Here is a 14,391-nt window from a genome sequence, read left to right as displayed (position 1 = left end):
AAATAGCTCCTTATTAATTTAACACACAACACTGGAATCTACTTTCTACTCTCAAACCTTTAAATATAAAACTTATATTCCCAAACAGCTTTTCTAACAGGAATGTACAAAAAAAACAATGTAAAGTTAAAAATGATCAGAGTATCAGAAAATGTCAACCACAACTTTCTGATGTGCAGCTCAGTTAAATACAAGGCTGATGTCAGCCCTGTATGGAGCTCTTCTTCTGTTACTATGGTTTCCACCTAGGAGTAGACACTACTTAAATGAAGTAACGTACTGTAGTTTACTTGGTATAATATAAAAATATGTCTTAGCTACCGTTTTTACTTTGAACAAAAGGTTTTGCTAAGGAGTGTCTGTAAGGGGAGATCCAAGGACTGGAGATGATCCCATTTTGCTGTGGTATAAGAATGTATGACATCCTGTACTTTACAGAAAGAGCCTTCCTTTGCTGTCCATGTAATGGCATTTAATTGGTAAAACAATCTATAATAAATGCCTGGTAAAAAAATACTACTGTTTCTTTCAGTTAAAGAAATTGGGAAAGTATTCTGAAAGGTTCCAGCACATCATATTGTCATAAACGTTTTGCTAACTCTACACCTCACCTAATTTGTACACCTTGTCAAATTTTTCTTCCTGCACCAACATGGTTTTTGAATGTTTTCATTTTGAAACAACATATTGTATCAAATACATTTTCAGGTTTTAGGAATTAATAGTTTATATAAGCACATGATTTAAAAAAAATGCAAAGATGATAATATACAATTCAACATTTCACTGTAAAAGCTAGAGCTGATTTCTGTAATTCCGAATAAATGAAGAACACGTGACTTTAATCATGAATTAGAATAGGACTTTACCTGTTACATGTATCAGTGTTTTTTAAAGAACCAAACAAAACCGTACGAAAAGACTGTAAACTCTCAATATACATTGAATAAATTTGAGTAGAAACCTGCTTCCTTCTGGAGAAAGATCATCAGCTTGTCTACTCTGATGTTCTCCATAGGTGTCCCTACTTTATACTGCTGAAACAGGGTTTGTGACACAGTGTCCACAGAGATCCGTCATCTCCACACAAGTATCAAGTGGCTTCTGCAGGAGTACCAACTTCCTAGTAGAAGGCTCCCCAGGAAAGAGACTATAGAGGAAATATTTAATTTGGTGCAATGAAATGCTCAGAACCCAGAGCCCCATGCACAATCAACAGCATTACTTCCCTCAGTGCTCCAAGGATTATCAACTGCCAAAACCCCCACCACATACCTGATACCCACCATGAGCAGTGTAGCACTGAATCTCACAATTTCTTAGAGTCCCACAGTGCCACTAGCCCTAGTAAGTAGGGGTTGCTTCATTCCAGATTTAATTCCTTTGACATCAATGATTTTGCTGGTCTGAGATTCCTGTACCTGGGCTAGAGATGCACAGATACAGCAGTCTGCAATGTCATGACAGTGACAAGTGTAGGTGGTTTCCATGTCTCCTCCTTTACCTTTGCCCACTTTCAGGGACTATAAGCCGCCTCAGGGCACAGCATATGCAAGATCGCATTGGAGTTCAGGTGGTTCACCCAAGCATGGTTCTCCACAGTCTTAGTGGTGTGATGCTGCAGCACATGGCTGAAGCGTGCAAACACCCAACCCCCAGGGCCCACAAGACCTCTCCCATCACCATGTTGCTCGCATCAGCATCCAGCACAACCAACAACCATGGGCAGGGAATACCAGTACGGAAAAAAAGGGCAAGTTCTTCTTCAAAGCTTTGAAGTCTTTCAATCATTCAAGTCAGATTTCTTTCATTTTATTGCTCACCAGTTTGGCCCCAAAACTGTTAGTGGTTCTCAATTTTGGGGGTAGCTGGGCAACAACCAACCTTCCCCTTTCTTCTGCTGCTCTGTCAGCCCTTTCCTGCTGCTTGTATTTCTTGTTGCTGGCACTTATGGAGTGGACCCAGGTTCTTTGATCAGAGCCCACAACCTCACTCACTAGCTGACCTAGGATAAACATACTCCTCACTTGAGTCCCCTCTGTGAAAGGACAGCTTTAACCTAGGCAGCCTTCTCAAGGAGTTGATTCAAGCTTGTACATTGCATGAGGGCAGCCTAGTGGCCAAAGGTAGAAGCTGAAAGTCCTAGTATTGTAGCAATCGAAGGAAGACACTTAAGGTTAGCGGAAATTGCTCATCAAGATTTAACTTTCCATTTTTCTTAGCTCTTCAACATCTATAGCATACAAAGTGGTAGTCACAGACCCCAGTTAGGTTCAGGAATACCAATAGACGAGAGTTGAGCAGTTTATGCTTTCTTGGTGCTTCAAGTGTTGGCATGACACAGGGGCCAATAGGAGTAGCTGAGAAAATTCCTGAATCACCAGCCTCCTCCTGTTCCCCTCAGCCCGGTTACAGAGCTCTTCCCCATCTTGCTCACCAAATATTATACTCCCAGAATTAAAGTAGGTGACAAACCCAATACATTTCTTTGTGATCAGCAGTGAAATATGAACATGAACCTGAGGATAGAAATGGAAACTAAGAACAAAAAATAGTTATGGGAGTCTAGATCTAACTACTAGTTTTGCTGTTGAAGCCAATACCATAACTTCTTTTAATAAACATTTAGATGAGATCCTCTGATGACTAAGTTGTTAAAAATCACTGACCCAAATGGTCTCCTTTTGCAAAAAAATGCATCATTTTGAGACGATTACAAAATGATGCAATTCATCATGTGGTTCCAAAAAACGTTACTAAAGCATTTGTGGCACGATTTGAAGTCTGAAACACTACTTTCTGAAAGTATTTTTCCTCCAGTAACGTAAATCAAATACAGTGGATTGTAGAATTTGTCGTTACATTTTTTTGCGACTTGTAATTAAATAAAAGTATTTAATTACTTTTTGGAACTCATTACTGTAAAGGTTATTGATGTCCAGATGACCAGATCAATTTTAAATGTGGTGGGGGCACTGATGCACCATTTTCCCACTTCACTGCTTCATAGTCACAGAAAAGCCGTTACGGAATGGTGCAATTACGGATTTTGTCATAAATTAAATTTTATATTAACAGTACAAAGTTGCCAGAAGCAAAATTAAGTGAGTTAGCGGCACGCCCTACCCCTTGCAGTTGATTTCGCGGAGTTTGGTTTGTGCTGTTGTTTCTTTCCAGTAGATTCGATCAACGCGTTCCCGGCAGCAGGAGTAGCACTGCTGGCACCGGCAGCTGGCATGAAGGGAGCTGTCGCCGATTTAGCTTCCGATTTCTTCTTTTTTCCTCCCATTGCAATTCACCGATTATATGCTAAGAAATCTATACAATCTCATTCAATTTTAAGCGTCGACAAATTTGATAACTGGTACATGAGCCATTAAATCTCGTATTGCTTCCCCAGCATCCTGGTAACCCGGTTTAAATGCAAGGTCTTTTTCACACACACCAAGTAAGATCAATCACAACTCAATGTTTTTACACATTCAAAACACTAAATGTTTGCTCTAACTTAAAATTTTGTTCAGCAAGAGTTGTTTAAACCTCTTAACATACAAATGACTAATTGATTTTAGTTATAAAAACACACATTCACCAACACAACCATACACTTCGCTCAAACAAGATTGTCCCTTTTATTTGCCGTAGCGGAAGTTATCCTTTTCAAGGAAGTGCATTGTGGGCACTGTGGATATTTCTTTCTGCAGCAATGGCGGATACCTTTGGAGATGAGTTGTTTAGCGTGTTTGAGGAGGACCAAACAAGCACTAAGAAGCGGCAAAATGAGAATATTGGATCACAACCAGGGTAAAAGAAAGTTTTATTTATACTACGTCACCTCTGCTATTAAACACGAAAGCAGGACATTGGACCGTGGCTCTGTATATATTTCAAAGTGAAACACGTGTTGTTTGTTTAAACTTAAAGTTCTGTCGTATGTTCAAGGTAAATACTGTAGTTGTAAAATGACGTTAGATATTATGAAACAAATCAGCATAGGCAGCTTTGCAGGAGCTCGTACGTGCTGATGGTATTTTGTACAGTTGCTCTACATCATTAGTGAATGTTAGAAAATATTGTTAGTTAACTAATGTTAGTATTCAGGATTTGTTAAAATTGATAGCTTAATGTTTTGAATTTTGACTGTTGTTAGGATATGGAACAACACTCTTGGGTGTTTAAGTTTTTGAAGAAATGTATCTATTGGCATCGTCACAGGACATAATCAGAGAAAAGCAAGTAGTGTGAAGGGCTTTTGAAGAATCAATTGACGAATGGGTTAAAAAAACTCCTTGTATTGTTGCCACTGTGGTAGCATGTTAGGCAAACCTGATTTTAAATATTTTTTGATAAAACATATGTAGTTATTTTAAGAAGAATCTCAATGTGCTTTATGAGATAGAATCATAAATCAGAATTAAAGTAAAACAAATAGTTATGCAATTACTCATTTGAACAAACCATTTTATTAAAGCTTTTGAGTAAAACACAATATAGAAAACGCAAAATTGATACATAACCATTCAATATCCAGGAATTGCTTTGCAATTTTTTATGATCAGTTTATACAAGATTCCATGTATGAATCTCTACATTTCTTTAACCTTGTTAACTTGAAACTTTGTGACAGTCAACAAAACGCTGCTTCAAATATATAGTTTGGATTACTGTATAGTTCTGGATTTATGTTTCCTAGGAAATCGGCTCAGGGGAAGGATAAAACGGAAAACAGCTCTGCTGCTAAGAGCAAGCGAGAGCTTGATAATGATGGCACAGATGAAGTAATCTTTGGGAAGAAGCCGAAGATCGAGACTGTATCTGCAGAAGAAATAAAGTAAGCAAATGCAGAGATAAACTGCCTATTAATTTTATTCAGTTTTTTCCTGGATATTTGTTTATGGTGTCGTGCTTGAGGAATTACAAGGCTGGAACTAAAATGTAGCCGTGTAGTTTGTTTGATATAACTTGGAATCCATCAAAAATATGTAAGAAGACATTTTACATCTAGAAATATCTTGAAGGGTAGAAATTCATTTTACCAAGCTTTGAAATTAAGAAAAGACGTAGAGAATTCGAAGCACTTTGAAGTTAACTAAGCACTTTTATGGAATGTAAATGTTTGGCCGTATACATCTGTGCCAGACCATTCGTGACTGACAAGGCCATGTTATCATGTAGCCTGATGCTTGAATCACTCTGCTATGTGTTGTTCTGATCAATGTTCACATGTAAAATGGACTACAGATCGCAATGATTCCGAAATAACACTCTTAGAACAGTAAAAGAGTGTAATGGATAGGGAAACGGCAAAAGGTTGTGACGTTGTTGGAAAATTGAAGAAACTTTGTAAGCGGGCTAGACACTGCAAAATGACTTGGTTTGAATTAGACTGAGAACATCCTGACATTGATCCAAAGAAATGAGAAAACTAACAAGGAGGCCTCGTGAAAGAAGGCAACCTAAAACGTTTTGCAGCGGAGATATTGCTACAAAGTAGGGCTGGGCCATATGGCCAAAAACATTATCACGATAAAAATGTTAATATCAGTCGATAACGATAATTATCACGATAAATGTCAAATCATTATTTCTTTCAAGTTTAAAGGCAGATTTTTTCTCCTGAGTGAAAGTTGAAGAAACCAGACAGTTAATTGGTCAATTAAACAACTCTTTATTTTAAGAACACAACAAACACTTGTCAAACAGCAGAAACATTAAACAAATCTGAGGTAGAGAGTATTCAAGTCTTTTTTATGTCAAAATATGCATGAGTAAAATTTACAAAATAAATATCTTGATAGAAAAATTAAATACTGCAGCGTGATAAAACACACATAGAAGATGGCTCAGGCAGACTGCAAAGTTTAAAGTGCTCTGTTTTATGTCTGATCGTAAAAAGCCAAAATATCTCCAAATTAACGAAGTTGAATGAATTTTCTTTTGACGATGTCATCGTCCTTTGAGCTGGTCATTGGCAGCACTACATTTGCTTCAGTGTCGCTCATTTCTCCACTCTAACTACAATCCTGTCAGCCACCACCGTGTGGGTAAACAACACCACGTTAGCTGCCCGGTCTGCAACACGCACGCGTACTCGTGCAGTTTTTTGTGGGCATGCGCATATCATCGAGGAAAATGATAAAGCGCTAATTATCGTTATCAAATTATCGCCCAGCCCTACTACAAAGAGCTGAAGAATCTCTAGAGAGCCCTTGGGGAGTATTCTTCCAGCAGTGGATCAACTGGGGTTGCTGATGGTTGTTGGTAATGAGGGTCTCGGTATTGTCACATGCAATTTTATCACTGTATCAGACTTGCTCATTTTGAAAGGGTGGGTCTTGAGCACAGAATCACTTCTGATTTGGCGATATTGCTACTTTGTAGAAGCAGTGACATCGGGTTTGCTTTAAAATTGTCCAGAAAGATGACTAAGTTTTGTAATTGAAAACTCCATCTAGTCTTGCAGATCTTATGCCCAAAGTAAGGGTGGAACAGGTGGAGACTGTGGAAGGCTGCACGCATGAGGTAACAAACCTGAAAATGTTCCAGATTAATGGTATTTTTTGCCATTATAACTTTGTCCGTATAACTTCATTATAAGAATTATAAATGCCATTTTATCTGTTCAGGTTGCTCTACCAGCAAATGAAGAGTACACCCAGCTAAAGCCACGTGTTGGAAAAGCAGCAAAGGTATCAAGGACTATTGCAGTTTTTACTGGACTCTTAGTATATTATAGCAATGTATAATTGTACAAATTTAACCATCTTATTAAATTGTTAAAACACTATAAATTGTAACATTAAAATGCCCTTACATTAATGTGTAATTAGATATTTTGAGGAGCATTCATGACCAGAGAAAATGTATACAGGGCTATCAGAAAGGTCATAGTTAATCAATTTGTACAACAAAATCAAGTTTTACTTTGATCTTGTCTGTTATCTGTTATACATTAATCATTATGTGTATAATTCTTTAAAGTTAACTAAGTAAATTTACAGAATATTTTTACTTGCTTGCATATTTTTACTTGCTAGTAAAAAAAATGACCCAATATTTGTCTCTTAAAGGAGTATCCATTCATTCTGGACCCTTTCCAAAGGGAAGCTATTTTATGCTTGGACAACAACCAGTCCGTGCTGGTGTCAGCCCATACCTCTGCAGGAAAAACTGTATGTGCAGAGTAAGTATCTCCCATGCATTGGTAAGATGAACAACAAAAACGTGAATTATGGATTAGCAGAAACATTGTCCATTACATGAGGTTCTCATAGCCCATATGAATGAGGAAAAGAACAATATCTTTTAATATTATGGTGTAATATGATGATAAAGGTTACAAACACAAGTGGACCATTTGGCCTAACAAGCTCTTTTGGTAGTAGTTAATGGACCCAAAGATCTCATCCAGCCATTTTCATGAAAGAAACTAGGGTATCCACTTCAACACCATAGCAGGATAGTTTGGTCCTTATTTCCACAACCCTCTGGGTAAAGACGTGCCTCCTGTTCTTTTTTTTAAGTGTACTTTTATGTAATTTCCACCTGTGCCCTGTGGTTCATGTTTTACTGTTAATTCTGAAGAAATCTGCTGGGTTGACTTTCTCAATGACTTTGATGATTTTAAATACTTGTATCAGGTCTCCTCACAGTTTTCTGTTCAAAACTAAAAAGGTTTGGTTCCTTCAGCCTGTCAGTGTTGGAAATTCTCTTAAAAGCAAAACCACGAGTCAAGGGTATATAGACTTTTTAAAGGAATTATATTTTAATATTTGACAGCATTTGTCAAGTAGGACTCAGTTTTATGTGTTAGTTCATGTCTATACCAAAGCACTCCTGTAGTAAAAAATTGCCTTTTCTCTTAGAATTGCAGACAATGCTTCTTTTAATTTGTTTTGCATCTCACACAGGTATGCAATTGCATTAGCTCTGAGGGAGAAGCAACGAGTTATATTTACCAGCCCTATTAAAGCCCTAAGCAACCAGAAATACCGGGAGATGTACGAGGAGTTCCAGGATGTAGGCTTGATGACTGGTGATGTCACAATCAATCCCACAGCTTCATGCCTTGTCATGACCACTGAGGTAGTGTGTCCTTAAAAACCAGAAAGAAGAGACTATTTGATGAGTGGATCAGTTGCTTTGTAGAAGCAACTAAAATCTGCTTGTTGGCTTTATTTCTGTATAAGATGTCAAATGAATATCCCACATTTGAAAACTTTATTGCCATAAACTGTATTAATATGTCAATATTTGCCCTATCACCTGTGGAAAAAATAAGTTTTCATGCTTCTTGTTACAAATGAAATGATTAGAAAGGGAAAAAGGCCTGTAAACTTTGTGACAGTATGGCACTTTTATATTTTTCAGTTTCCTTAATCCTAATTACAATACTTACCTGTATAGCCTAAATACAAAAAGTCATTTTATGAAGGAAACAGCATAAAATGTTCTGTTTGCAAACGTTGACTTTTTTTAATTGACTCTGGAGGATGATGAAAAGAAAACCAGTGGTGAGATGTGATGTTAAACCTGCACATTACAAGTTTTAAAACTACTTTTAAAACTTGAAAAAATAATACCAAACTACAATTGAATGTATCACTTCAAGTTAGTCTGCCATGGAGCAGTGCTGTGTATGGTTTAAGGTTTAACAATCTATGATCATTTTCCAAAGTGAGGTATCAATAGGAAATTTTCATTCAATTTGCCCAGGTGTAGAGATCTGAGTTTATAAGAACATTTTTTCTTGATAGTTTCACAGTCTTACTTGGAATCGTTATTAATAAATCCAAAATGTAACATTTGTTTCTCACTAAACAGTAGTCAGATATTTATAATATTAACAATGCAGTATATGTTTACAGCACATAAGAAAGTAATACAAGTTAATCTGCTTTTTTAGATTCCTTACATTTGCATTTGATCAAAAACCTACTTGAATACCAAAGATGAAAGGAGGACACTGATTGATAAATTAACAATTACACAGATGGCTTACTTGTTTTGTAAAAGTGAAATCTGTGTGCTTTTTTCCTACCATCGTACTAACCCTGTTTAGAAATTAGATTTTGTGATAAAACTGGCTTCCCAACTGCAGTGACCATAGCAATCTGTTGTCTTTTTTTATTGCAGATTTTAAGAAGTATGTTGTACAGAGGATCGGAGGTTATGAGGGAAGTAGCGTGGGTTGTTTTTGATGAAATCCATTACATGAGAGATGCAGGTAAGTCTTCAGTCATACTAAAGAGACCATTAGCATTCTAGTTTTAGGAGCAGTTTGGGTTTAAGAAAATAGGATTTGTCCTCTGACTCCAGACTTCATTATTGAAGTTTATGATCTGGTTCTCTTTTTTTTATCATTTGGAAATAATAGTTAATATTTCAACCTTAATTTTTGACCGACAGTATGTAAATTATAATAAAGTGAAGTAGGTATTTATTTCATTGTAGTCAAGGACTGAGTATGTACATTTGGTATTTAAAAAAATATTTTTTTCTTAAGCTATTGCCTTCCATTCATGTTTTATTATTCCTGGGAAAATGTGTTTTATAGTTTCTACAACAAAAGCGGAATGCCGACAAAGAAGACATTTCAGTAGTGTTACAGAACTTAGGACAGTTACTTTACTGTGTTTGAGGTGTGCCTCTTGCTCTTCTTTACGACCCTCTTTTTGCATATTTAAGTTGATTTGATTTGCCCCAATTATTTTGCTACTTAATTTCACTAATTTTCGTAACCCATTAAAATTAGCACTGCTGACATTGAAAAACCAATAAGTGAGACAGTGTGCTAAGACACATTCAATAAATGTTGTATATTTTGAATTAACTGTAGGTAATTGTTAGTAACAATATACAAGTGATTCATTGAATTGTACGGTTTAAAATTGTGAACCTGGAGTTATTGTGTCTTTAGACAGGATATGAATATCATTTAACTGTTTAAGCTTCATTACCCTTTTATTCATGCTCTCTATGGCGTGCTGTGTTCTTGGATGTTTCATCTATTGTCAGACAGCCTCTTTTTCCTGGTGAGGGTCACAGGACAGGCTCCAGACTTCCTAGAAGCATGGGATACAAGGCTGAACCACAAGCTGATTGTGCCACATACACACCAAGGCGAAAAACCACTGAACCTAATCGACATGTCTTTAGAAGACAAATACACGCGTTTAAAACGGGGGAAGGAGATATCAGTTCCATACAATAGAATCCCTAGTCTGGTAGTGAACACAGAACCTGAGAGCTGTGAAGCAGCAGTGCTGCATAGGCATAGCAAGAAAATATTCTGGAAATGAATGTCCTCTAGCAGGTAGTTACAGATGACTTTTCAGTTAACTTAAAAAGATGCATCTTTAGGGCTTAAGTCCGATACAGAGGAAAATTGATCTTTCAACTAACAATCAACAGCTGAGTTTCTTGAAGGGTGGTTTTTTATGTACAAAAGATTGTAAGGGTGTTTGTTGCTACACATTTTTTGTCCAATTATTTCAGGTTTGGGCTGGCACCACAATCGGAGATCTCATAGATGGGTGTATCCCACTTTAAATGCTTTTGAACAGTTTATGGATGTAAATTATGTTCCTTTACACCTCAGCACACAGTGAAATCCTCCCTTCCTTCAGGGAATATTTTTAGACGTTCTTGTTATTCTTGGCACTTATTCCATTCCTTACTATGAGGAGATTTTTTTGTGTCTTGGATTTTATCTGGAGACTCCTGTGTAGTAAAGGGTATTTCAGATGAATGAAATTAACTTTCTTTCATGCTTGACTACAGTGCATATTTAAATAAAATCAACATCAATGTATGTCAGAGTAAATGTAATACAATATGAAGTAAATTTCCTTTTCCTTAGTTATGCCATTTGACTTGCATGCTTAAATGAAGTTGAAGAGCATGCTTAACATTCTTTTGTATACTATTTTTAATGTAAAAAAGCCACCCTGCTGTATACATAAGAAAATAAAGTCTAAACTTAATAAGAGGCCATTCAACCAAACAAGCTCATTTGGTTGCTTGTAACTAATTGATCTGGATATCATACCTGCCATTTCATTTAAGGATTCAGCAGTATCCACTTTGGATGTGAGCTTGTTTCAGATTCCTATAATTGTTTTTCTAGCACAGAACCACTACCTGTTCAGTCTTAAATACACATTCTCTCAATTTCTGCTAGCATCCTTTGGATTGTTTCACTATTAATCTTCATGTCAGTGGAATTATGGTTTTCACTGTTCTTGAGGATTTAAAATGTCTAAATTATTTCCCTTTTCATTGTTATCTGGTCAGGACTAAAGACTTTTAGATTTGCTTATCTTACATGTAATTCTGCTTTTATTGTGATGTTTTTTACAGAGCGTGGTGTGGTGTGGGAAGAAACCATTATTCTCCTCCCAGATAATGTGCACTATGTTTTCTTGTCTGCTACCATTCCAAATGCACGGCAGTTTGCTGAGTGGATCTGCCACCTTCACAAACAGGTGTTTCATCACGTTTTTCACTATAGATTATAGTAGTGCCATTGACATTCCTACTATTCAGATTCTTTGATAAAATGTTTTAATTCATTAATTATCCACAAGTACCTAACAAGAAATAACAAAGAGGATTTCAGTCTGTAAAGAACTTTAATTTTATTCTTTTTATGACTGTAAGAAATGGTTTAAAATGAAAATGCACTCATATTTTGTAAAACGAGCTCCTTACTCCTGAGTACTCTTTAAAACGAGTGATACCCTACATCTATTTTTGTTGAGTGAATTTCCCCTGCTAATATGCGCTCCAAGCAGGTAGCTCATTCTTCCATTTTCATTTTTTGCTAGTCCCAGTTGTTACTTTAGCTATCTTGACGAAGATTGTTAGGGTGTTATCTTAGTTATGGGGTTCAATAATTTTTAAAATGCATAATTTGTAAAAATGAGTTCAAACTTTTTTTATTTTTTTACATTTTATTTTTATTTTGATTATGTGCGGTATGAATACACACTATCCATATTTCCAGACATCTATCTTAATTTTATAGTAATGGTTTTTATTATTTGACTGCACAAGGTTTATCAACTAATGAACCATTTTAGTATGACATTTTCATGTGTACTTGCATACAACCTAACTGCTTCAACTGCTTGCATTTAAACAGCTTGCCTAAAATCGAATACTTATACATATATCATAATGGTAATGTAGTGTTTTATTAGTTTTCAACTATGAACAGAAATTTTGGACCCAATTGTATTTAGCAAGGAATGAGTGTATATATATTTGGACAGTGTTCAAATTTTCAAATTTCTGTTTTTATGGGAAGTAAAAATATGATAGGATATTCATTTTTTACATTGGTAAGTACAGTACGTACATTAAGGTATAATTGTACAAACCCTTTCAATAATTTTAATCGTCATTGTAAATGTTTTCTACAGCCTTGCCACGTTATCTATACAGACTATCGGCCTACTCCACTGCAACACTATATCTTTCCAGCAGGGGGAGATGGACTTCACTTAGTGGTGGATGAAAATGTAAGTACATTTGATGTAAAAAAATCACAGAAAATGTATTGTAAAAGTTTCAGGGGTATGTCTTGGTTTTGAATTTGGCCTCATCAGAATGTACACATCTTTCAGTTAAATATTTTGTTCTTTCTTTACAGTAATGTCTGTCATGAGTCAGGTTGAATATACTTCTTTATTAGAAATTTATTACAGTGACCTCAAAGTATTGGAACAAGTAAAGTTATTTTTGCTTTTAAGCATGCAATTTGTTTGTAACCCTGAGAGTAATATGAATGACAGAAACAATATAATTTTTTATTTTGGGAAAATGGAATATAACCAAATGTATGCATATTATGAGCATACTCTGTGGTCAAACCAGTGAGTCAAGTGACCATTTTTATTGGAATATATTATATACATTTCAGAGTGTAAAAGTAAATATTGGGTTGGATATCTCTTTGTGGGCAATAACTGCATGAAGTATGCAAACCATTGGGCTCATCAAACTCTTTCACTGCCCCCCCAGTACTCATAGGAAGCTGCATGTACCCACTTTGGTATTTATTCATTAGGAATTCATTTCTTAAAGTTTAAACTGGCATTTTCAAATTTTAGTTAGTCTTATAGGTCACCCGTTTTTAAAGTTTTGCAATTTAGAAAATTCTTGTCCTTGAGTGCTGGAGAGTACTTAGATTTAAGTCCTAAATGTCCAGTCCTTTAAATTATTCCATTTAACAAATCACCTGCTTAGTTGAGCACAATGGAATTATTCCAGATCTTTATGTTGATTTAATGGTTATCTGTGATACAAGGCCAAAGTTGGATATCTCTGGTATATCTCTAAAATATTTAATGTTCTGCATTTGTTTGTCCATGTGTACATAAATATTTTGAACAAAATATTCTAGCCACCTTGTTTTTGTAATGAGTTCTATAATGAAATAAAGGTAGTCTTTTTGCCATACAGGGGTCTGAGACCGTGGCAGGCTCATGGGCTACATGAGAACAGGGTGTGCTGGATTCCATTTTAAAGTTCCTAGAAGAAAGGACTAAAAAATGGTCCTTTCAGGTTGCCCTTGTGTGAGCATAATGGTTCATTTGAAGGGTGAATCTTTTTAATGCTGAAGCAGATAGTGACTTTCATTTTACTGTTGATTTATTGTTTATCCAAAATAGTAGCCCATCAATAAATCTTTTTTGAATGATAAATTTACAACATAGTTCATGAAATGTCATTTTTTAAAGGGGTGTCCTAAAGTGACAATAGGAAATATTACTTCCAGGAGACAAAGAGTTAAGGTGTTTTTTCTTGTAGTTGGGTTTTTGTTTACTTTTCAAAAGGTGTACATATTGACCAAATAGTGTTTGCAAAACCTTGTGAGTCAATGGCTGATCAGGTGTCTGTTACTTCTTGAAGAAAACACTGTAAATATCCCCATCTGATCCTCTTAGGGTTTTTGTACAGAGACTTTACTTTCATGTAGTCCCTGTGACTGTAATTTACTGAACACTGGATGGCACAGGTGTGGTAGTGATCACTACTCTTGGTTCCAGGGTGTATTCTGTAGGCAGGGGAGAGGACACATGTACTCATGTTCTCTCCAGTGTTTATGTGGGTTCAGGCACTCTAAACTCTTTGCAGTAATTAGTTGCTTTCTGATGATGGGTGATTTCAGAGTGATAGCAGTGAAACAGAGAAAGGTGATGTTTGTTTATTAAGAAAAAGAGTAGCCGCTTAAGTACAATATAGGAAAGGAAAAAAATACTTTTAATTTAAGCATATTTCAGTACTGTAATAATCAAAGACCTTTTAACTGATGACAAACTTCTTTTACTGTTATATGATAAAGAAAAAGAGTTGCAATGCATCTCCTGAGATTTGGCAAGAGAC

The 14,391-nt window shown here is 35.9% G+C and overlaps 2 protein-coding genes across 2 annotated transcripts in view; one reads left to right on the top strand and one right to left on the bottom strand.

Annotated features, from left to right (window-relative positions):
- Positions 1 to 3,649, bottom strand: part of dhx29 (DEAH (Asp-Glu-Ala-His) box polypeptide 29) — a 30,248-nt gene extending 26,599 nt beyond the window's left edge. Inside the window, exon 1 of the mRNA XM_015337218.2 lies at positions 3,127 to 3,649. Coding sequence (XP_015192704.2) covers positions 3,127 to 3,289 — 163 coding nt within the window. The 5' untranslated portion in view covers positions 3,290 to 3,649. The remainder of the gene's footprint in view (positions 1 to 3,126) is intronic.
- A 26-nt stretch (positions 3,650 to 3,675) lies between these two features.
- mtrex (Mtr4 exosome RNA helicase) overlaps positions 3,676 to 14,391 on the top strand; it is a 59,165-nt gene continuing 48,449 nt past the window's right edge. The window contains exons 1-9 of the mRNA XM_006627004.3: positions 3,676 to 3,804; positions 4,694 to 4,831; positions 6,456 to 6,522; positions 6,627 to 6,689; positions 7,071 to 7,183; positions 7,911 to 8,085; positions 9,136 to 9,226; positions 11,362 to 11,486; positions 12,426 to 12,524. Of these exons, the coding sequence (XP_006627067.1) occupies positions 3,707 to 3,804; positions 4,694 to 4,831; positions 6,456 to 6,522; positions 6,627 to 6,689; positions 7,071 to 7,183; positions 7,911 to 8,085; positions 9,136 to 9,226; positions 11,362 to 11,486; positions 12,426 to 12,524 (969 nt within the window). The 5' untranslated portion in view covers positions 3,676 to 3,706. The remainder of the gene's footprint in view (positions 3,805 to 4,693; positions 4,832 to 6,455; positions 6,523 to 6,626; positions 6,690 to 7,070; positions 7,184 to 7,910; positions 8,086 to 9,135; positions 9,227 to 11,361; positions 11,487 to 12,425; positions 12,525 to 14,391) is intronic.

The sequence above is a fragment of the Lepisosteus oculatus genome, chromosome 3, assembly GCF_040954835.1.
Source record: "Lepisosteus oculatus isolate fLepOcu1 chromosome 3, fLepOcu1.hap2, whole genome shotgun sequence".
NCBI lineage: Eukaryota > Metazoa > Chordata > Actinopteri > Semionotiformes > Lepisosteidae > Lepisosteus > Lepisosteus oculatus.
This window is presented reverse-complemented; position numbering and strand designations above follow the sequence as displayed.